Raw genomic sequence first — 25241 nt, forward strand, 5'->3', positions numbered from 1 at the left:
TTGAAAAATAGCAAAATAATATTAAAATTAATAAAAAAAGAATAAATTCTGTGACAATGTTAAACTATTTGCATTATATTTCCTAATCAATTTCTTATTTAATCCTGAAAAATGGTTAAAAATATTATTACAGCTATTAAATACAGTAAACCTAAACTTTAAACTTCTGTATTTTAAATCACAAATTTACTTTACAATTTCTCATTTATATGCAAGCAGTAGTGAATGTTTACCTTTTCACATCTCTTACCAAAAAACGCGTTTTTTTAAAAAAATATATCGATTTGCTAATGTGAAGCATGCGAAGTATAATGGAAAAAGCAGTCTCAAGAAAATTCTGTTTTGAAAAATATGCTATTTAAATGGTAATATTCTTTCAAAAATAGATATCATGGTTATAAACTATTTTTGGAATAGATATATTTTATATCTATTCCATATTATAATTATGTTCCATATATTATATTTTTATTTATAAAAGCTTAAACTATTATATTTCTTTAAAAATCAAGTTGATTTAATAAGAAAAGCAAAATTATCTTTATACACAGCTCCCAACAAAAAATTCTAAGAGTAAACTTTGATCAATGCTATGCTAAATTTACACTTTAGTTAAATTAAATGTTAATTACTTTTTACTTGATGTTGTAAAACACGAACTTCAGCACATTTATTTTGACGCCGGAAATAAAATCACTTTTAAAATCTAACACTACGTTTTTTTAACCATGAAAATATAATGAAACAGAACATTAATTAAAAATATTTGGCAGGGTTTGGCGAATGTTGAAACACCGTGTCAGGTGTTGAAGATAGTGATAAAAAGACGAACTTTTTTCAAAAATTAATGGTGTAATAAATAGCAAATCTTCCATCATCAGCAATTCTTAGCTTCCTGGTAAAGGTAATTCATAAAATTTTAAATTCGTTTATTTCTTTCACATAAATGTCTGAGATATTTGTTGATGAGAGTATTCTAAAAATAAAAATTAGATTTAATTTTTATTATCTAGCTGTATTTAACAGTTTAAAGGACAATTTATATATTGTTAAATGAAATTTTTAAATATATTAATTATTAATTGCCTTTGATGGCAAATAAACTCAAAATTTAAATTACATTCAAACAACTAAAAAAAAATTTTTGGATTTATTCATTATAAAATTTATTGTACTTTACTATTAGGGATATTTCGACAACAATTAGGCGACTACATTTAGAAGCATTGAAATAACTTCTAGTTTTTCTTTTATTAAAAGAAATAAAAACTTTATGCTCTATTTACGAATAATAAAATTTATATGCAAACAAAATAAAAATGAACCGATTTGCAAATGAGTTATCTTTATTTTGAAAAAGTGTTTGGAACTGTGTGAAAATAGTTTTAAATTTTAAAATGTTCGAATGTGTGACAAATATTATTCGGTAAAAGTAAACTAAATATATTAGAGAATATATTTCATAAATATTTTCAATGATGTAATAAATAAAACTTTGCTATTTTGATTAAAAAAATATTTCTGGAAAATTGGGTTTTATAGTTTTTTTTTAATATTATTAAACTGTTTGAATTTCAAACATCTCTTCACAGTTCCTAATTTCATATCTACAATTTTCATGATCAAATCAGAATTTTGAGGACAAAGTTCACTTAATTATTTTAAGCGAGAGTTTAAAACTAAAAAAAAAACACTTAAACTAGCATTTTGATTACCAAATTCCCTGATCATTTTTTATTTAAAATATTATAAGAAATAAAATAGTTTAAGAAAAAATTTCAAAAACAGTAAAGAACAGGTAAGACAAAACAAATTTTAAAATAGCATAATAAATTATATGAAATTGATTTGCCTGACACTTTCTAAATTTTTTAAAATAGAAATATTTACTAAAATTGAATGTCAAGAAGTGATATTATTGTACGAATACATAATGTCAAACTTCATCTATTGCTTTAAACATATTTTACTAAATATATAGCGAATATTTAGTAAAATATGAAAAGCACATATTTACTCAATCTGAAACAATTTTCGAAATATGCAGCAACAATATCATCATACGAATACATAGTCAAACGTTATCTGTTACTTTAAGCGTATTTTATAAAATTTGAATCGAATATTTAGTAAAATACGAAAAGAAAATATTTAGTTCATATGAAAAGTTTTGCTAAATATGTGGCAACATATATAGCAAATACATAATAAATATATAACGTTAAACATTATGCACGAATACATAAGGTTAAACGTTATCTGTTGCTTTGAACATTTTTTATTGTGTATGTAGCGAATATTTAGTAAAGCATGAAAGGCGAATATTTAGTAAAATATGAAAACCGATTTAGTGAAATATGAAAAGCAAATAATTAGTTAATAGGAAAAGTTTTGCTAAATAAGAGGCAACATGTATGTATAGTAAATACGTAATAAATATATAACGTTAAACATTGAGAATACATGATGCTAAACGTTATCTGTTACTTTGAACTTATTTTATTATATATGTAGCAAATATATAGTAAAGTATGAAGAGCGAATATTTAGTAAAATATGAAAAAGCCAATATTTAGTTAATACGAAAAGTTTTGCTAAATATGTGACAACAGTATTATTGTACGAATACATATCGTCAAACTTTATTTGTTGCTTTAAATATATTTTACATTTGAAGAATGTTCTTCACTATCTATTCATGTTTCGGAAAAATACATTTAATCTTAAACTTTCGAAATGCCCGAAGCATTTTGCCCTACAAATTCAGGCTTAGGGTAAACAAGATTTCACAAAATAAAGATTTCGACAGCACTATAAACAGTCTTAAGTTAAAATCGAAAATGGCAAGCACTTTTAACAAAACTCCTAAAAGTCTCAATATGAGTTTGTAGAATCATTAGAAAGTTGAAGTATAAAATATTAGAAAATATTTTAAAAATCACTTGAGAAAATTTAGTGTATTGGTATGATTAAGACGTGAGCATAATAGACAGGCAGCTTAAATAAATAATCACAAGAAACTGAAGCAATAAGATATTTGAATGATGAAAGTGATTTGAAAATAAACTAATCATTTCAAATCACATTTGTTTCTTCACATTCACATCTGGCAAGTCTTGAAAATGTGCGCCTTTTTTTTTTGAACACTTGTAACATAAAGACTGTTATTTCCAATTTGTATATTTTTAAAGTGAATGAAGTTTTTTAACCAAATAGTATAGAATCTTATTTATCTGAAAAATAATGCAATGATAAAACTTTTTCCCATACAGCACATTGTGATAAATGTGTACCGTTTTCACCTATTACACATTATGATAAATATGTAACTTTTCTCACAATACATATCATTACTTTATCACACATTGAGACTAGTGTAACTTTAACCATGCATTTATTACTTTGGTTGATGTCAACTAGGAATATCTGAAACTATATAATATAACAAATTGGAAACATTGTATGATAAAGCAAAAAAATCAATAAATAATAAGTCATTGATAATATTTTGGAAGCTTTATATCTTTAAACAACAAAATTTAAATCAATAGACTTGTTCAAGTGCTTTTATTTTTATTCAAGAGTTCATTTTTTCCTTTTTAAAAAGTGTAAAATTATCTGAACATATTGAACTTTTCCCGAAACTGACAAATTTAATAGTCCTTACGTTTCGAAAAACTTAATGTGAGTCAAAAAAATTTAACAGTTTGTAGTTTCGAAAATGAATCAGCGACAAATACAGATAACAGGCATACGAATGTTCACTGAGTCGTGTGTCTTTTTTCTAGTAATAGCATTTTTTAACTTCGTACCTTCAATGCCATAACTGTTTATTTAAATTCTAATTTATTTTTATAACATACATGGTAAATGGTATAATAATAAAATATAATGAATGTAGCGGATTAGTATATAATAACTTATAATAATGCTGAAATATAATATAATATAATATAATGTAGAATTCTGAATTTTGAAAGATAATAAGATAAAAAATTTTATTGTGAAACAAAAACACAAAAAAAGGTTTTTTAAACATGTAAAAAATTTAAAAAAAGAATACATGGATATTAAAACACTATAACCCAACATCATAAGGAATTTGATGCATTATTACCCATAAAACAAACTGACTTTCAGGTAAATTTTTTTGGAATTGGTTGTTGTAGCTCATTCAGAAAGATTTAACTAGGTAAAATGCTTGAACATAATATTTTACCCACTACAGTTTCAAATATAACAAATTATTTTCCATAAGTTAAAAAAAATGATTAAAAAATAAAACACAAACATTCTTTTTATTTCTTTTTACTCCTTTGCTATTGAATAAAAATTAATAAGTATGGTATTCTCTTTATATATTGAAATCTTCATTTGGCCTTATAAATTAAAACTTTTCAGAACTTATAGTTATGTTTGAATTATAAATTAAATCATAGGCGCGATTTCAAAAACGGATTCTAAAAATGCTATTAATTTTCATATTAATGGCAATTCAATAATGTTTTTGACAGTAAAAATATTTAAAAAGTGCTGCAGTATCCTATGTCATTAAAAATTATTTTACATTAATAATTCAGTTATAATTAAATTAAGAATCTCATATCAATTTGAAATTTAAATTAAAATTAATCTTTATTCGATTTCAATTAAAAGATCTTAATTCAGTTTGCATCTTTATAGTTTATTTTAAATCGGTAATTAACTTAATTATTTCGATTTCTTTTTTTTATACCCGTTATATTTCATATATAGCCATAAATTTAAATTTAATTTAACATTATTCAGACTAATTTTAGAGTTGGTTTTGCTTTATCATTTGTTTTCGCCTATGATTTCGCTATTGATAGATGAAATAAATGTAAAGATTATCTGATATGAAATTGAAATAATTACAAACATTATGGAGCTGTAGCGTATCTACCACTACAATATTACAACTACAATTCACTAGTATATAAGACATGTTAACTCTACTCTATGTTTGGGTACATTTCAGAGATGAGGGTTGATATGATCGATAGCTACCATCCCCACAGAGTTGATTTGCACATGATATTATGGGGCTATGTCAACAATTTTAATAGTATTAATTTGTTTTTATATAATTCTACATTTAATTTTCTTATTCTTGGGGCTGTATTATTAGACAATTGATGCAACTATTATTTATCTATGCATAAATAAATTTAATTATGCATAAACAAATGCACAGCTCAGCCACATGCTCTGGGTGTGCTAGATGACCTTCGACCTCTCGGGGTGCTCTATTGTGGTGACGAGTAAATTACTATCACTATTCCTTTCGGGGAGGCCGGTTTAGTAATCCGTGCATTATTATATTCTATAAAAACGAACAAATTTAATTTGTTCTTATCCTTCATTTAAACCATGTACAGGATATTTCTCATCAGTCTAAATAATTTTTAAATGCCCATGGTAAGCTCTTTTACCACTTATAAAGTCTTATTATGTGGTATAGGGATATTGAACTCAAAATTAAAAGTGGCAAAATATTTTACCATGGACATTAAAATCTTGAGGAAGAGGTAGGTATACTAAACGCGGCCTTAAAAATAGTTACATTCGAACCGGGAGAGGGGTCATAAAATCATACTGAAGATAATCAGAAATTATTCAGGAAGAAAAAAATTAAGGTTAAATTACAGCACTGTATAGTAATGACATTTCTGGTTAAAAAAAAAACAACAGCATAATTCTGGTTATTTTACCAAATTATAATATTTAAACCATGCAATTGAAAATTTTTTGTTCCTATGGTAACGCTTACCGGGAATTCTGATTTTCAAAATAATAGTTCTTATTATTTCACATTTAGTAAAAACGCAAATCTGAAAAGTAAGTTTAGTATCATGATAAAATTACCAAACTTCATCATAAATTGTAATTTATGATAAAGTTTGGTAATTCTTTATTGTTATTTTTGGTAATTTGGTAATATTTTTGGTGATATTTTATTGTTGTTTTTACCAAAATCATTTGCTAAAGAGTTTCGGTAATAATAACTGAGTCTTTGGGTGTTCTCATGCAGCTAGATACACTGCAAATTTCATCTTATTCTTGTAGTTTCGACCATTTTTTTCTCAGTGTGCCTTAAATAGTTTTGTAATTAAAGATAACAAAGTATTTTCTTTATTAAGACACAACGCTGGTAATTTAATTAGTCAGTTGCATTCCAAACATGTCATTGGCAGTCAATATACTTGTTTTTGTTTTTTTTAAATTTGAAAACTTTGCTGTCAATACTCTATATTTATATATCAGAATATATGTTAAGTATATTATTTAAATTAATATACCTATGATTTTAATAATCGAAAATGTTATGTACATAAAATGAAAAAGAAGTAAAATCTCACCTATCCAATCCAACAACAGTTAGAGTATAGACAGACACAGAGACGGAAACATGCTGAACAAATTGAACAACCGGACAGAATTCTGGCAGAAATATCCAACGTCCAAGAACGAAGTCCGTGTACGTGAAAGGTATTGAAAAGACCGCCATAGTGACGTCAGATAGCGCCAAATTCACCAAGAACAAGCGTATGGACCGACGTTTTCCAGACATCAAAACAGCAATGGCAGCTGCGTTTCCTCCTAGAGCAGCCAGTGCAGTACAACTGTACAGGACCACCAGAAACAACTGCATCTCCGGTCCTAATGCTTCAAGAGATGAGAAAAGCTCATCGGGATCCATTAACGTTGAATTTGATGAATTTCGAGACATTTTAATAAGTTTGAAATCTGAGCCAATGTATCAGGATCTGAAAAAAAATTATTACTTAATTAGCGAGTTCTTTACTTCGATAACAAAAGCTTATGAATGAAATATTGCAAATACTTAGGAAAATTTAATTTTTTCATAATTTTAAACATTATAAATGCTTTCTAACACTCAATTCACATTGATTGTAAAATGAGGTAAAGAGAGATGGTCATTGCTAGATTTGGTCTTTTTCCTGACGTTCGATTGCCCAACAATTCAAAAAGATCTACTACGTTTCCCCGACAGGATTGTTTGCTAGACAACTCATTTCCTAGACATGCATATTTAACCGACAATTTAAATTCCTGACATGTACATTTTCACACAATTTACTGTCCCGATGATTACGTTTTGCAAATAGGGCTAACATGTAAGAGAAATGAGTATAAGATTCTCTGTTGGCAACTGTTTGACTTTTTAAATAAGGCTGGGCTACATATGGCAAGAAAGTGCGATATTAATGGCTGTTTATGTAATAACTGTGTTTCTTGTAAACTTTCCCACTGCTTACAAAGGGACCTTGGACCTTCCAGAAACACCAGCTATTTCTAAGTAGCATTAAAAAGCTTGTTTTTTTTTTTCTAAATCCTTTTTCCTTTAATTTGTATGCACTCATTTGTTTGATTTTTTACTCTTTTTATTTTTTTGTAATTTTTTTTATTCTTTTTATTTTATTTAATTTTTTTAATTCTATTTTTAATCTTTCTTTATTGATTTTTTTAAGCATTTTTATTTGCTTTACATAATTCTTTGTTATGCTTTCACATGACAATGGAGCATTATAAGCAATACCATGGAAATAATCCATAGTTGAAATCCTATAATCCATAGTTGTTCCTATATACAGTAATATTTTGTTCTTATTTTGTTACCGTTGTTGAACAGTCGACCCGATTCATTGAGTTTACGACTGCTAATGTCCAACTCCGCAGCCTTGTAATTTTGAACCCAATCCAGAAGACAAGGGAGCTCCTGACTCAAGTACTGGGAGAAATTTGAGTTCGTGGAGGACTTTTTGATGGAACTGCATTTGCGTTACATGGTGAGAAAAACCAGGAAAACCTCCCACGGTTAGCCTGACTGCAAGAGGACTCTAACCCTTGATCCGTCTACCACTAAGGGTACCTTACATCAGCACTGTCGTTTGTGCAAGCCGGGTTTGGAATTCGAATCAACCAGTCATTGCTGAGATTCAAACCCGGTTCACCTCATTTGAAGGCAAACGCTCTATCCCCTGAGCCACCACGACTCTATCTGCAATTATAGTGGAAATTCTGTTTTTTCTTTAAACGTATTAATTTCAAAAGTTGGCGAATGATGCCTACTACGAACGATGTCTTTTGATTTACCGCATAGTTAGTAATTTTCCAAAATTAATGATTAATCCAATCATTTATATCTGTCAATAACTTAATATTTTCGATATTTTTTTGTCGGGTAAATGCACTATCGAACAAATAAACTGTTGGGTAAATAGCAAACTGGCAAATGTCTGACACTAGTAGGGGAAATAAGCAGTTCTGCAAATGTACCTATCTGGAAGGTAAACTTTCAAGCTAGAGTGCCTGTTGGGCAAATAAGTTGCCAGAAAATAAGTTGCCAGGCAATAGAGCTGCAGGGCAACCGATTGTCGGGAAAAAGTACCGGCATTTAGGTTGCAGTACTTTTTACCGTAAAATTCATTTTTGCCAGACCATGTAACGGAACAAAAAACCTGATATATCGTAATTTTTACAGTATTACCGAAAAATCACTGAGTCAATCTAATAAAATAAATTTTGTAAAAATTACTACATATGTAACGGTAAAAATGGTTTTTATGAATGAAGCATGCAAAGTACCAGCAATTTATACCATAATTTGATCCGGAATTTTTTTACAGTGTAGCTATTGAAACTATTCTATCATTCTACTTCAATCAATCTAATCTTTTTCTAATTTTTTGTGTGTTTGCAGCATTAAGAGATCGATAATTGTTAAAGTTGAAAACTTCTGAAAACATTGAAGAAATTTGATATCATTTGAAATAATTTTTTGGAAGGGAAGAAATGATTACAGCATACGTGCTTTTTAAAATCTAAGGAATAGTTTCAAACAAATTCATTTTTTGCTTATATTTAAGTAATCCAAGTATGTCTCAGTTTTTATATGAATATATGCAAAATTGTTATTTTTTTTTAAAAAAAATTGAAAAGGCTGGAATGCCGCTACAACTTTTCTTATTTAAGCAAGCATCGTTTTTTATTTACGCAAAACGAGTTTAGTATTTCTTTCTTCAAATATTACTCAAATAGCAAACGTATGTTAATAAAATTATGTCAAAATTATTCAACCATTAGCAATTTTGAGAGTTTTAGCGGAAAGATCTAGCGAAGGACTTCGTTTAAGTAAAACTAAATCTTATTTATGCTACAATAGATAGTAACCTAACCATAAACATCCACATGATTAGTTCAACTTAAGAGATAACTAGTATTTACGTAGCTAGGAAAGGATTTTAAGACCCAGCAGTTCATTTTCTTCTTGTATTTTCCTAAGAAGAAAGAATCATCACAATGAGATGTTTTCTTTCATTGTACATTGCCTTTTATTCTGAGACATAATCAGAGATCGTCTTGAATTTCAGAGTCAGAATTAACTACTTGTGCTACCTATCTTCAGATCTTATTAAACTGATCTTGCAAATAAGTGATTGTTAAGAAATAGTTTTTTTTTCCAGTAATCTGGCGCGAAACGAAAACATTGCATATTTTCTATTTTATTAATCCTTATACTTAGAGTTGAGTTTAAAAACTGTAGGGTTGGTTGCTAAAGAAGTCATTGTGATTTGACTTAGAGTACAAAAATCGTGATTGGTATTAAAGAATTATCAAAATGTAATGTCCACTATCTAAAATTGTCTTTAGACAAATAAGAAGAAAAAAACATAAAGCTTTTTTTTTTCATTCTAAAACATAATAAAAGAACTTTTCAAATGTTAGAGCTTGAATTAATTACTTGAGGTTGCCAGTTCATGATGCTTTAACAGATCTTTTAAATAACCGTTGGTTAAGAAATGGTTTTTTTCATTGATCTGATTCCAAATCACTTAACATGCTATATCTCCTATCTTATCAATCTTTATTTCTTGCAATGAGTTTAAGAACTGTAAAATAAATTATAACTAAAGATAATTTCCGCATACATCATGATTTAAATACAAAATCTTGTACTAAATTACAAAGTTATTAAAAGGTAATGCCTCTTATTAAAACTTAGAAACGCTCATAAATCTTAGATGTCAAAATTGTCTAATTTTCCTTATTGATAATTATATTAGAATATTTATAATTTTGATTTAAAAACAGACTGCCATCCAGCTGGCGAAAGATTGGTGACTGGTGCAAGTTGAATCTGTCGGGTCACAAAGTCCTCCATGCTCCCATAACAAATCAAAACCTCTGAGAGTACTGAATTGGAAATTGATCGTTCTCTTGTTCAGGTCAAAATTACGATTTGTGGATGAATGAATGGATGTATGAATGGGTGTGGCTGAAGTCGAGTTCTTGACCATAAATGGCGGTACTGGAAAGCAAGAACAATACCACCCTCTCTACCTTAATGGCCGAGGACAACAATAACTGATTTGTAATAGTTGGTAAAACAATTATTGGGTCTTTTTGAAATTCAAGATTCATACAGTAAAATGGTTCTACCACTGAAAAAGTTTCCTTAATCATTGGCAACTATACATCTGTAAACATTTTAGTCTGAATTACATTTTTCCTTGATTGAAATTATCAAAATTATGTCTTTTATTATCGAATATTACTAGTCAATACCGCACATTTTTCTCAATATTTTCTATTCCGTCATATAAAATATTCACTGCTTACTTAAAAAACAACAACACTCAGTTCTTAAATAACTTGACTATTTTAGATTCTCTTCTTTTTAATGAGCTATGAATTTATAATCAAAACACCTACGCATGATTACTTTAGTGTTAATCATTAAGTTAAGGTATCCGCATTATTGGCTTTTCTCTACTTTTGCTACAATTCCAAACAGATTGCTACAATTCCAAAATAATTGCTCAACAGATCAAGTTTTTGTAAATATAACTAAAAAAGAAAAGAAATTCCTCACTTGATCATCAATACAGTAATTAAAAGTGCAGTTCAGAAATAATATACTTTCAGATCTTTTAAAATTATTTAAAATATGTAAAAAGCTATTCGTAAAAAAAAAAATGCCAATTAACTTTTAATTTTTAATTTTTCGATTTTTATTTTTAATAATAAATAATTTTTTTTTTAAACAAATAAAGTATTTTAATACTTGAAATAGCGTTTGTCACATTAATAATAAGTTTTCGTGCAAATCATAACAGGCAATCATTCATTTGATTTATGCATCTCATTTTCACATCATTAGATCTAAAACCAGACGAGACGGAAAAAAAATTACATTTAATCGAACATTTCGCTCAGTTGGATAAAGTTATCTTTCATTCAGAGTTTGAATAAGAAAATTTTAAGGAATCAAACAAATGGGTACCTCACGAATAGATTCAAAAGCGGTTCGTAAAGATTTTTAAAGATTATAGGTTTTCTTCCTTATAATGGCATTTTAATATCTCTTAAAGACTGATAAATAGGTTATGCACAAAATTCCTTTTTAATATTTAATGTAAAATGCTCTTCAGAAAAAAATATTTCGAACACTGTGTAATAAATTATTTTCCTTTTAATGATCATTTTAAAAATAGTTCTTTGAATGTAGATTTTAAGGAATTTAAAAGCACTTTTATGAAATGAATGGCTTAATCGGAAATAAATCCGGTCTGTTTTTAATGATGGGTTGCGAAAAATTCTAATAATTATCTCAAACAAATTGAGTTTTTAAATATACATTTAAATGAAAATGAAAACATAAAAAATACAAAATTTAATCAAGACTGCGTTTTGAGAGAATAAATTACTCAGGGAATTGTATTTTTTTTAAAAAAGTAAACTTTTTAAAAAACCACTTAAAAAAAAAAGTATAAAAAATTTTCGTTGGTAAGTCTGCATTTTGACTTACACATTATATAATCTGTTTAATAAATTTACTTTTAAAAGATGGTTGTAATACATTAGTTTCAGATTAGTAATCCAGAAAATCAATTTATCATTGCTAAATTAATTTGAAGAAAAAAAAACGAAATTGTTTTAGCAACAATAAATTAATGTTCATTGTGATAATTTTAAAGTTTTTTTTAATTTTATTTTGCAATCGGCTTAGACATATAGTAGTGGTACAAAAACAAACAAACCTAAACCTAAAAAGGGAACAGTTATAACAAAATCTCGTAAGTTTCCCAACAGAGCCGTGGTGGCTCAGGAGATAGAGCTTTCACCTTCCAATGAGGTGAACCGTGTTCGAATCCAAGCTATAGCTGGTCGATACGAATTCCGCACCCGGCTCACACCGACCACAGTGCTTACGTAAAATATGCTCATTAGCAGACGCATCATAGTTAGACTCCCCTTTGCAGTCAGGCTATACGTGGGAGGTTTTCACAGTTTTCCGCAACATGTAACGTAAGTGCAAGTTAGTTCCATCTAAACGTTTTCCACGAAGACAAATTTCTCCCAATACTTGAATCATGAGTTCCCTTGTCTTCTGGATTGGGTTCAAAAGGACTTGAATATCAATAACCGTAAACTCGAAAATTGGGTCGACTGTTCAGCGATGGTTATGAAATAAAATAAGTTTCCCAACTAATAAAAAAGCAAATTTTTAAAAGTCGAAACTGGTTCCGTTCACTATAAGAAAAAGAAAAACAGCACGGAAATAAAATGTCCTCCGAATTGCTGGGGCTGAGTTCATATCACCCACAATCACCTACCGGCAGATCACATTGTCGGCATAACAATTTCGAGGGCATCATCATTTTATAGCTAACTATTAATTTCCTTTTTATAAAGACTTCTTTTATCTAAAATCAAAATTTATATTCGATTGAATGCAGTTGTACTGTATTATATTTGTTATTAAAATTAATGGTATTTAAAACAAGTCGTAGACAACTGTTCACACTAGGCATAGATAATAAATACAATGAAACCTCAGATTAGAAACACTTTTACAAAACGGACGCCTCTACGGACATTTTTTAACTCCCCGTGAATGCTTTATGAATTAATCATTATATTCCCTCTCCTCAAAGCGGACACTCCAGTAACCGGACACGGCCAATAATTTATGCTACTAAACGTTGATTTCAATCTCTTCAAATCGTACCAAGAAAAAAAAACTATTCTACTTCAAATTCCAAAAAAAAAAGCGAAAAGAAAGGAAAACGTTTCACCTTTTTTTTATAGCGTCTAAAGTTTTTGCCCTATCAGCACTTAAGCTATTTCACTACAAATGAATCTATCAATTCCAAGTAACCTTATCTTTGTATAGGTAGATAGGTAGGTATTTTATTCACGTCACACTAGAGCTGCACAATGGTGAAACATACCCGAGAATGATTCGAAGACATGCCATCACAATTTTGATCCTTTTTGAATCTCAGCTTAGAAAGGAGAGATGATGATACATGTGAAATATTTTGGACAGTCGCATTTTTTGAACAAACCAGTTTATGAGAACCCACTAGCTAAAATGATTCATTGAACGCTCCACTTCACCTTCCCCACTAACCACACCACGTGATCATATAAATCAAATATTTATTTAGACTCTTAAGAAATGATAGAATGAGAATACAACTACTCCATAGTGCCTGGTACCTTAATGGTAGGTATTGTCATAATCTTTTTCTATATGCATCACGAGAGGTATTTCCACGTTTCCTGCCAAGTGATGGGGAGGTATCAAAGGAGTGTAAACCCATTCTGATTAAAATCGGTGGAACTGAATTGAATTAAAAAATAATGAAATTGGTGTGAAAATACTAAATGATTTTGAAATGTGCGATGGAATATATGGTAACTCGCAACCGCCTAAAACAAACTTTCATTGCAAATTTCTTTTCAATTGAATAAAAGTAAAACAGAAGCTTGTGTATATATCAAATTTCTTAAGCTATTCTTTTTGTACTGAGTACATTATAATTTTGTTAAGTTTAATATCAAGGCAAATAGTTATTATGTCATTTTTTTTCCTTTGCCACCTGAAGAATTACCTTTCGTCATACAGGTATCTGAATGGCAGATTTGTTGGCCATTCTTTCACGGGCACCATATTAGGCGGGCCAACGTTGCCCCCACAGTTAGGACAGATAGTACAGCGAATTAAAAGACAACCCTGCCTTGACCGGGATTCGAATCCAGAACCTTTTTGATGCAAAGTCAGTTCTCTGACCCCCACACAGGCCGGTCTTTAGTTATTATTGGTACATGAAGTATCATAAAATTAATCATTATAATTATATGATTAAATAGTCAGTATATCTTTGCAATTATTCCAAAACCAATTTATGGCGTTAGTCTTCGTAACTTTGCTTAACGGTGGTTTGACTATGATTTTAGACTTGGTTCAAAGTAAATGAAGAATTAATATTTTAAATATTTTCTAAAACCATATACCATTCAAATTAACATCTAGTTAGAATAGATGTTTGCTATAATATAATCAAGAATAAAAATCAATATTAGCTTGAAAATGTTAGTTGAGATGCTTAATTAATTGATGAAGATGCTTCTAAATTTGGTAATAGGTACCAATTGAAATAAACGAATAACCTATGTACTAAAAATCATACAATTATTGACACCAATGATGCTTAAATTTTGTAACGGGCACTACAGAAGTCATGGTAATTGGTACATTTAATAGGTACCAAATATACTCTTATGTAAGCACAATAAATTGTACGAGTAAATTTGGTACGAGTAATTACAGCTGCATCAATACTGTGCATTTTTTTGAGAGATATTATGGAAATAGGATTTTTGCGGCTCTTCAAAGATATATATGCAGGAGAAAGTTGCTTGATTGTGGTAAGTTTTAAAAATTGTGAGTTGCTTTGAGCAACAGCATTATACCGGAGATATTTAGATAAAATGAACTACTAAATAAGTGTTTTACTTAATCTAGTAAGGTAAAACCACCAGGAAGGGCTTTAATTTTATTATTTGTGTCGGTGTTTGTCTTTCAGTTTTGTGCATGTTTTTCTATTTTTCAACAATGCTGATTTATTCTTTTTTTTACACTACGTGCAAGGAACTAGGCTATAGTATAATTGATGCAAAATTAATATTTTTCTAAAAACAAGTAAAAGTTATATTTCTTTAAACTGTTCTTAATTTGAAAAGAAACCGATTTTGTTTTTTCTACAATACTGATTTATTGATTCTTTTTCTACACTCCGTGCAAGGAACTAGGCTATAGTAAAATTGATACAAAATTAATATTTTTTTAAAAGGAAGTAAAGGTTATATTTCTTTAAATTGTTCGTAATTTGAAAGGAAATCGATTTTTTTTGCATTTAAAAAAATCATTAAACATTTATAACTTGCTTACGGACTCATTTCTGTGTCTCCTTATTTTATATTGAAATAGTTTATGTTTAAAAAATATGTATGTTTGAAAAAAGTGGGCTCATTTGCTCTTGAACAATAAAATGATAATATATATTTTTTCTTTCTTCATATAGTTCAGATCAGAACTTCTGCTAACGCTGAAATTTAAAGTTGTGGTTCTAAGATACCACTTTTTCCGACGTCAACATACAGAGCAAGAAAAACTTTACTCCCAGCGAAGACATTCGTCCTTTGAAACCAGGTCAGAAATACAGGTGAAATGAGCTGTCTACTAAGCGTTCGTGTCGTTGAAGTGATTGTCGGCGACATGAATAAAATTCTCTTCCCCCTTATGCTTTGCTAAAACACAATTGAAGTAAAATAAAGGCACGGTGGTTCAAGGGAAAAATCGTTTGCTTTTCAATTAGGTGCCTCTGCTTCGAATCCCAGCTGTGGCTGTCGGATACGAGTTCTGCTAACGGCACGCTCCGACTAAAGTGCTGACATAAAATATCATCAGTGGTAGACGTGGTAGATCATCGATTGGAATCCCTTTGACATCGGACTAATCATGGGAGGTTTTCGTGGTTTTCCTCTCTATGTAACGCAAATGCAAATTAGTTCAATCAAAAGTTCATAATTAATCAAAAAGACTAGTTTCTCGCGATGCTTGATCCAGGAATTCCCTTATCTTCTGGGTGGGATTCAAAATTACAACGCTAGGCTACGAAGTTGAACATTGTTAGTCACAAATTCAAAATTGGGCCGGTTGTTCAAAGACGGTTATAAAATAAAATTAAGTAAAACAAAGTATCATGGTTCAACAATATATAAAAATTTATTTTTATTGAGAACAAAAGTCCTAATTAAAATTTCCTTTGCTCTCTCATATAATTATGAGTTCCAATGCATAGGGATGGTTGTTTCGTAGATAATTGAATCGTAGCGTAGTTTTGTCGAGTCCATTACCGTTGCAATTAAAAATATTTATTATCGTTTTTCGGAATTTTGCAAGCGTATTTTTTTTGTATCTAGTTGTTAACAAAGACAAGATCAAATACATGCCAATTATAAAAACACCTGCAAATTACAGATTTTCAAAAATTGGAAATTCTAAATTCGAACTCTACCCATTCTAATGTGACAGTCTTCAACAACTCTACTTCAACCTATTTTAGCAACTATTTATTCCCTGTGTACGCATCTTGAAAATCAAATAAATGTATAAAATACGTAATATTTATGAAAATTAAATATGTGTAGAATAGTTTCTAGTTAAAATGTTGCTAACTGTTTTGAGCTTGCTACTATAAAATTACAAAATCAAGTTACATAAAATTATCAAAAATGGTTTGTTAAGAAGTTGTTGTTTTTTTTGAGGGGGGGGGGGGCAAAATTTAACAGAAAACACTTTTCGTTGGAAAAAATGTTTAATAAATTTAAATTAATTTAATGCAAAAATATTGAGTCACTGTTTTTAAAGATTTGATTTGAATTTACTTTAAATTTATTAAATTTGTTTTATTAGTGAAACTTTTCACAATAACACTTACAATTTTACAATATGCTCGTACGGGTCTTGCACGTACGTGTGTTTCATAAATGTTATTTTAGAATTCTGAAATCCATTCTCCTCTTAATTTTATTTTTGAGGCAGCTTGAGTTTAAAATAAAGCAATATTTGCTGTTAAAAGGTTGAAAATTAGCTTAACACATGCTTCTTTAATTATACATGCAATTGATTTTCAATTTAATTATTTAATGTTTATGATTAGGTGAAGAGATCCGTAGTACAAGTAATTAAATAGCAAGACAAATGTTTGAATGTCAGTTTTTTTTCCTGTTGCACATTAATAGTATTTATTCAACATTCACTTAGGTTCTAAAATTATTTTTGATGGAGTTAACCAATGCAAATACTTTGTTTAATCAAGTAGACAAGCACAATTTCTGTTCTACGAATAAAGGAAGCTTGTATGCAAGATGCAAAGATTGCTAACTACTATGTTCATGAAGCTTGAGAAATTAAAGAAAATGTGTAAACACGACGTACTACAAAAGTTAAAAGGATTTTTCCTCAAAAATTCTGTATTCTTTATAAAAGTGCATTTTAACATTTGAGCTAACTTTGCAGTGTGCAATGAAATTTTGCTCTAAGAATTATAATCTTACAAAGGAGACTTGCACGTATGCTTCCAAATGTAATATGGATGTTGAAAGTTTGAAAAAAATGTTACTGAGGATATTGGCAAAATATTAATTTGGGATTAAAATTCGAATATCTGTCCAATAATCATCATTATTTCGGAGTGTAAAAGCAAAAATATGCTTTTTTGTTTCCCAGTTGAATCCTGATTATACACTTTGTTGTTTGTCTGTAGGATGATTTTTTGACATAATCTTTATTAAGAATTACTGCGATAAATGTGATTATAAAGTTTTATTGCATTTTGTCCATAACGGATTCTGCCTCACGTTATTTTGCTTAATTAAGATTCAGTCCAACTGTATTGTACTTCTCTAAAATTCTGCTTGATGGTATTTTGTGCTGGTAAAATTCTGCACGTGAAATTCTACCTCATTTGTTTTATGGAAAAACAAGATTCTGTTGCGTGATGTTTTGTCCACGTAAGATACTGTCTCACAATGTTTTGTTCTCGCGTGATATTGTCTGACAATATTTCGGGCACAGAAGACTCTACAGGATAGTTACTTTGAACACAGGAGATTACACAGGATATATATTTTTGGCATAGTAGATTCTATAGGACAGATATTTTGGGCATTGAGAATTCTACAGGATAGATATTTTGGGCATAGAATATTCTATAATATAGATATTTTGAGTACAGAAGATTCTACAGGATAAATATTTTGCTCATAGAAGATTTTTTTAATCGAGGTTCTGTTAAACGAAACTTTAATCATACATACAATAAAATAATATATCAAAATGTTTGCCTTTTGCAGATTATCAATGAAATTCATTTAATGGAATATGTTGTTCCGAGGAAAAGTAATTGCTCATTTTTCATAAAAATAAATGATATTGCTTTCAATAGCTTATTCTCTCTGGTTAAACGTACCAAATTTATAAAATATTTAACCATCTTTCTATTTTAAAATAAGTCTGTTAAATTTATTTTTCTTCACTATTCGACAATTTAAACACTTTCAACGACATCGATATTACCTCTGTCAATCTAAATAAAATGAGGTTTCAAGTCTCAAAAGAACAAAGCGATTGAACTCGACGTGCTCAGAATATGAATTTCTAATCAACACTATTTTCCCGAGTTTAAGGAAGAAAATAAATTGCTGAATTTATCATTACCGACATGTAAAGAATGGCATCGTTTCAAGAAGCCAATATAGTTTTATTATTTTAAGTGTCACTGATTTGGAGAGATATTTTATTCACCATGAGAGCTTTCTGAATCAAAATAAATTGATGTTTTATTCTGGAAGCTTGCAGGAGGGAAGTTTAACTGAATTTAGTTTCAAATAAAATAAAGTACGAAAATGTAAAGATTAAAACTGAAATATAAAATGTTAAGTAAAATGAAAACAAAATTATTGCTTTATATATATATATATATATATATATATATATATATATATATATATATATATATATATATATATATATATATATATATATATATATATATATATATATATATATATATATATATATATATATATATATATATATATATAACCGCATTTTGCTGCACTACGGTAAGTTTGATTACTTTTTCTTTTATTTCATGCTCTTTTTCAACAAAATGTTTTTTGCGATACCGGCACATAAATGGAATAATTTTTATCTTAGGATAATTATTCTTTATTCAGAAATATCGCATTAATTTATTCCAATAGATGTGTCTTGATAACGACTATTGGTTCTCCCATTTTTAGTTTCTCATTATACAAATTTTTATTTTATTATTTGTGTGTATATATATATATATATATATATATATATATATATATATATATATATATATATATATATATATATATATATATATATATATATATATATATATATATATATATATATATATATATATATATATATATATATATATATATATATATATATATATATATATATATATATATATATATATATATATATATATATATATATATATATATATACTACCGGTCTAAAGTTTAGACTCACTTGTATTTATTTCAAAATTTTCACAAATAGTTAAATGTTTTTTACTTAAGCATACAATTTATCAAACATAATCATAAACAAACATCTCTAAACTCTGTTTTCTTTTAAAACTGTTCATTACTTTTTCATTTTGTATCTATTCTGTAGTTGATAACGAAATGAACGAAAGTGCATGAAAGTACCTATTCTAAAACAAGTGTAATTTATTCAAAAATTTTTATTAATTCTTAGTTTATAAACAATTTACTTTGCATCTTCTTTTATGGGGTTAATTATTAGTTATGTTCATGTACATGACAAATTTTAAATATTGATATATAATAGCCTTAATTAGCCGGAATAACTGGTACATATTAAAAACAAAACAAAAAATTTATACAATTTATTACAGAAATATGGGTCAAAACCAGAAATAAGTGTGGAAACGCGGGAAGTTATTATTGCACTTCATGCAGAAGGCTATTCAAGTAGACAAACTGCCTCTAAAACTAATGTTTCTCAGACCACTGTTGTCAGAACTTTGCAAAGGAAGAAAGAAATTGACCAATATAAGAGCCGCCAGCGATCAGGGAGACCTAGAATAACGTCCAAACGTGAGGATAAGTTTACCCGCATTCAAAGTAAGCGTCAGCGGACTCGAACAGCACCAGAAATCAGTGAGGAATTGAATGCTACTTGGCAGAAAATTGTGTCAGTATCTACTGTACAACGTCGACTTCGTGACTATGGTTTAAAAGGTTGACTAGCTGCTAGGAAACCTCTTTAAAAAAACAAAATAAAATAAAACGACTGCAAAGGGCTAAAAAACATGTTACCTGGTCTTTAGAACAGTGGTCAAAGGTTTTGCTTACGGACGAATCAAAATTTGAATTGTTTGGAAGCAAACGAAGACAGTATGCTCGTCGTTTAGTTGGTGAACGTATGACAAGTCAATGTTGACTACCAACTGTGAAGCATGGTGGAGGTTTAGTCATGATTTGGGGATGTTTTGATGGTGATAAAGTTGGAGATCTTGCAAGAATAGCGGGTATTATGAATAAAAATTATATGCAGAATTTTGCAGCGCTACGCTTTTCCATGTGGACAGGGAATCTTAGGTCAAGGATTTGTTTTTCAGCAAGATAACAATCCAAAACATTCATCGAAATTGTGTACGAACTACATTGCATCAAAAGAAAAGAAAAAAGTACTAAAATACATGGATTCGCCCCCTTAATCCCTTGATATTAATCCTATTGAGCTATTGTGGGATGAACTCGCTAGAAATGTTACGAAAATGAAATGTACCAATCAAAACAAGCTTTGGGAATCTTCACTTAGTTGCTGGAACCAGATATCAGCTAGAACATTACAAAAACTAATAGAAAAAATGCCAAAAATATGTGCTGCTATGATAAGGGCTAAAGGAGGATCTTTCGAAGTATCCAATATTGGACGAAATTCATAAGTTATGCATAAAATTACAGTTCTTACCATATAAGCGTACCTACATTTCTCAAAATAAAGTTAATTTAATGTAATTTTCAGTTTAATATAAGTCATTTTTAATTGTTATATGTCTATTTTGAAAAATTCAGGAGTGAGTCTAAACTTTTGACCGGTAGTGTATATATATATATATATATATATATATATATATATATATATATATATATATATATATATATATATATATATATATATATATATATATATATATATATATATATATATATATATATATATATATATATATATATATATATATATATATATATATATATATATATATATATATATAAATATAAATATTTTTTTTTAAATGTTAAAGACAAAGAGTTATAGACAAAAATGACATAAAATGTTTTTAATTATTTTCTACATTCTTCATACCAATAATTTGTTAAGTCAATCATAAGAAACATAATTTACTTTTTCTTCCTTGTTCCATTGCGAAATAAATAGTTTTTTCTTGAAGAAAAGTCAAATGACGTAGATCAATCATAAAGGAATATTTTTTCTCTTATGAAACATCCGTTTTATGCTTCTTGCATTAAATAAAATTGCGAAGAAGTTTATATAGAAAGTAAACAAGCAATTTTATATTTTTTCCCGTTCAGTCCTAACTCTTTTTTTTTCGTCTTGTAGAATTTATGTTAACAGTAGTTACAGTTATTTATTGATTGAAACTTTTGGCAAGTAGTTTTATAAAGGACTTAAATCAATCGATGATTATGAAACACCAACAATGTTTGACATTCAGACAGAAAAAAAATCAGCTGTAAACACGTCTCTAGATTTCGAAAGGTTATTTTTTTTAAAGTAGAAATACTTTTATGCAATAAGTGTGGAAGTCAGAAATGGTGGTTGTTCGCACACTTAATATAAATGCCTCAGTTTTGTTCCATTCAAAATTGCGAACAGAGCACGTAAATGAAATAACTCAAAATGAGTAGAGTTTTTAAAAACTTGTGTAGTATAAGTGTGCTTAAAATCTCGAGTTGCCTCAAAATTATTTTGTTGTTGGAATATGTAATTTGAATTGAATGTAAATTTTCTGACTACTCTCTAAAAACTACGGTGTAATATCTATCAGAATTTGGTGCTGAAACACTCAATGTGTTGTTTGAAGTTTATACTGATTCGAGCGCTCATACACACTTTAAAGGCTTTAGTTAAAGATAATTTTTGATGAATGATAAAGCTTGAATTAAAATCAAATGCAATAAAGTAAAGATTTCTATTATATAGCTGCTATATTTGATAATATTGGAGGATATTTGCTAATATTGAGTTAATTTTTTAAGAAGTCACGTAATTGATATTTTTTGTTTGCAAAAATATGTATGAATAACTGAATGTTTGTCCCGCAGTGGACTGATCGTTAAGACACGGTTCCCAGCAGATCACCGAAGTCAAGCATCACTGGCTACGGTCAGTGTGTGGGTGGGTGACCACTTGGATCAGTCTGAGTAGGGACCGAGGGTGTGCGGTATTGGTCGTCGTTAAACTGTGCTACCGTAAAGTGCTCGACTTCGCGCGCAGGTCGTCGGACTGCCGAAGCGGGGGTGCCATCCCCTCCGCAGAGGATCAAAATTGCGATGGCATGTCTTCGGATCATCCTCCGGGATGTTTCCCAGACCGTCGCCAATAGCCCATTGTGCAGCTCTAGTGCGATGCAAATTAACAACAACAACAACTGAATGTTTTGTCACAATATAAATGTGCATGAATATTTTGTTACAATAATTATTTTCTTATAAATGAAGTACAAAAAGCAGTCAGTTGTATTAAATAATTTTATGAAACTTTATTTCTGTGTGCCTCGGTTTCGTTATGCTTTGTTCGAATTTTTATTAATATTTTGTGTCGTGATACAAAATCCATGTTTGTAGTGCTGACATGTAATGTGTATGTTTGATTAACAAACTAGTGTTTTTGTTAAGAAACATGGAATACGCGCTTCCTTAATTTGTAATTCCTTATTTATATTGTATCTTAAAAAAACTTTACTGAATCTGTATTTGTATCCTATCTTACTGTACTTAAAAGTGTTAGGGTTACTGTATAAAAAATGGAATCGGGTACTTAACATCTATATATATATATATATATATATATATATATATATATATATATATATATATATATATATATATATATATATATATATATATATATATTTCTCTTACACGGCGACAAAAAAAAGCCTCATTACAACTCCCCAAATGGCAACGATAGAAAATCGACCAATGATTGCCGCGAAAAATGTCACATGTCAAATCTAGCTGTGGTGGCTCAACATACAGCGCTTTTAAAAGCGGAAACTGAAATAACCAGATCCTATCAGGTTGTACAATTCAACTGCGGAAATCTCATACTATTAATCTAGGCAGAAGTGAGTAGTCTTTGTCGATAAATCTCTATTTTAGTACTTTGTCGAAAGCGCTTTTTTTCACGAATTTATTTGACGATTTTTGATTTATATTACGAATTTATTTGTTTTATTATTGTTATTAGTTATTCATTGAAAAATGAATCTCAGTCGTGCTGTTACGCTTTTGAAGTAGTATAATCAAAAGAAGCGTGCTCGAAGATTGGAAGAAAGCATTGATGACAGCTATGAAAGACGTAGTGGTGAAAGAATGCGTAGACGACGTACTGTCATTTTAATAGACTTAATTATAGCCTATATTTTAACCTTTTTAAGGACATATCAGTTTTAGAAATTTTATCTTAAGATTTTATACTATAGCATATTTCTAATAGGTTTAACGAATTACGTGTCATTTATTTAGATTCAAATTTATTTTAATGACTTAGTATTTACTAAAGAGATGTAATTTTTAAAAAAAAAATAGTGCGGGGAGTCCCTCCGCGCGTAAGAAGTGAAACTTCGTAATGTGGAAATGAAAATAGGAAGGGGTAGAAATTGATTTTTAATGAAATCATATTGTTTCTTTAAGACAAACTTTATTAACAATGCTTACATTTCACAATTGATCGCATCTTTTAATTATCATTTTCGAGTGGAGAAATATCCAAATCTATAACATTTACAATGGGATTATAATAACTAAAGTAAGATACTATATGTTTGAGTTCTATTTTTTCAATATTTCTTGCAATTTCTTTCAATATTACTTGCAGTAGTTCCCCCTTTAATTGTTGGATCATCCCTACCGTTTATCATTTCCAATCCAAATTTTAAGGAAGGTTAATAATGTTTTAGCTTCAGGTAACGAAAAATTCACATTAAAATCTCTTGCAAGGATCACAGGCTGCTCACAATAATCAATTTCTTCACCAGTAACGTCTGCCAGAGCTTGTGAACCTGCAGTGGATAGTGGCAATAAAGATTTTACAATAAATAATTTAATATAATAGCGTTAAACGTTTAACGCAACCTTGTTGGAAGTCGCATAAGAAGTATCACTTCAAAAAGTTGTTATATGGACTTGATTGATTGCTTTGAATTCTTAGAATTTTGTGCATTTGCAATGTACCTAAGTTAGTAGCGAGCGAAGCGAGCTTGGCTTGCGAAGCAAACCGTATAAGATTGCGTAGCAATTTTCGGGGGTTGGCGAGCGTTAGCGAGCAGGGGGCACAGCCCACTAGTCAAGTATATTTTTAAAAAATGAAACACATGGATCCAAAAGTTATGTATAACATTTTAATTGCACCATTAAGGTGTAAAGTAGTAGCCATCATTTTCAGAGTTGAGATAATTTTTGAAGTTATACTTCTTATGCGACTTCCAGCAAGGTTGCGTTAAACGTTTAAAGCTACATTTCTATTGGCCGGGAAATCACGTGGTAGGATCCAGTTTTCTCTCATTCATTTCCATATTGTTTTGGTTCTCACTAGCATAAAAATAATAAAAGTCATAAAAGTATTGTTTTTCGATAAATATTTTTTTAGTTTGATTTGATACACATATAATTTAATAGGATAGTATTTTTTTAATTTCAAATTTAGTGGATAACAATTGTAAAAAATGAATGGAAACAATCCCATGGACAATGCGACGGATTTAAGGTTATGTCAAGGTACGTCTCTTGTGAATATCAATTGATTGTTAGGTTTTCTCTTTTGAAATTACATTATGACGCATTCACATACATTATTAATGCAAATACATTTTCCATGGCGAGACGATGAGGCAACCACAAGCCTTTCCACTGGTTCAAGAGGTCCACGAGTGAAAAATGCACAATATTACCGTTATTACAGAGCACGGAAGCGAGCGGGAGAGCAGGAAAAAGAGTCGTTGAATAGAACTAGT

General features: G+C 29.1%; 2 protein-coding genes across 3 annotated transcripts in view; one reads left to right on the plus strand and one right to left on the minus strand.

Annotated features, from left to right (window-relative positions):
- Positions 1-25241, minus strand: part of LOC107450819 (substance-P receptor) — a 231668-nt gene that overhangs the window by 76220 nt on the left and 130207 nt on the right. For both annotated transcript variants that reach the window (XM_087150392.1, XM_043043079.3), the window contains exon 2: positions 6381-6788. In XM_087150392.1, coding sequence (XP_087006518.1) covers positions 6381-6751 — 371 coding nt within the window. In that variant the 5' untranslated portion in view covers positions 6752-6788. The remainder of the gene's footprint in view (positions 1-6380; positions 6789-25241) is intronic.
- On the plus strand, positions 14701-20219 carry LOC147806176 (uncharacterized). The gene is made up of 2 exons (XM_087149572.1): positions 14701-14763; positions 19869-20219. Exons 1-2 carry the CDS (start codon positions 14701-14703, stop codon positions 20217-20219), a joined length of 414 nt encoding a protein of 137 aa, XP_087005698.1.

Source organism: Parasteatoda tepidariorum, chromosome 8, assembly GCF_982258835.1.
Source record: "Parasteatoda tepidariorum strain Cologne lab strain chromosome 8, Ptep-v5.0, whole genome shotgun sequence".
NCBI classification, from domain to species: Eukaryota; Metazoa; Arthropoda; class Arachnida; order Araneae; family Theridiidae; genus Parasteatoda; species Parasteatoda tepidariorum.

Coding starts and splice junctions, on each gene's coding strand:
- LOC147806176 (XM_087149572.1), top strand. CDS start 14,701: ATGGAAATAGGATTTTTGCGGCTCTTCAAAGATATATATGCAGGAGAA. Junction 14,764..19,868: donor GAGAAAGTTGCTTGATTGTG/GTAAGTTTTAAA, acceptor AATTTATTACAG/AAATATGGGTCAAAACCAGA.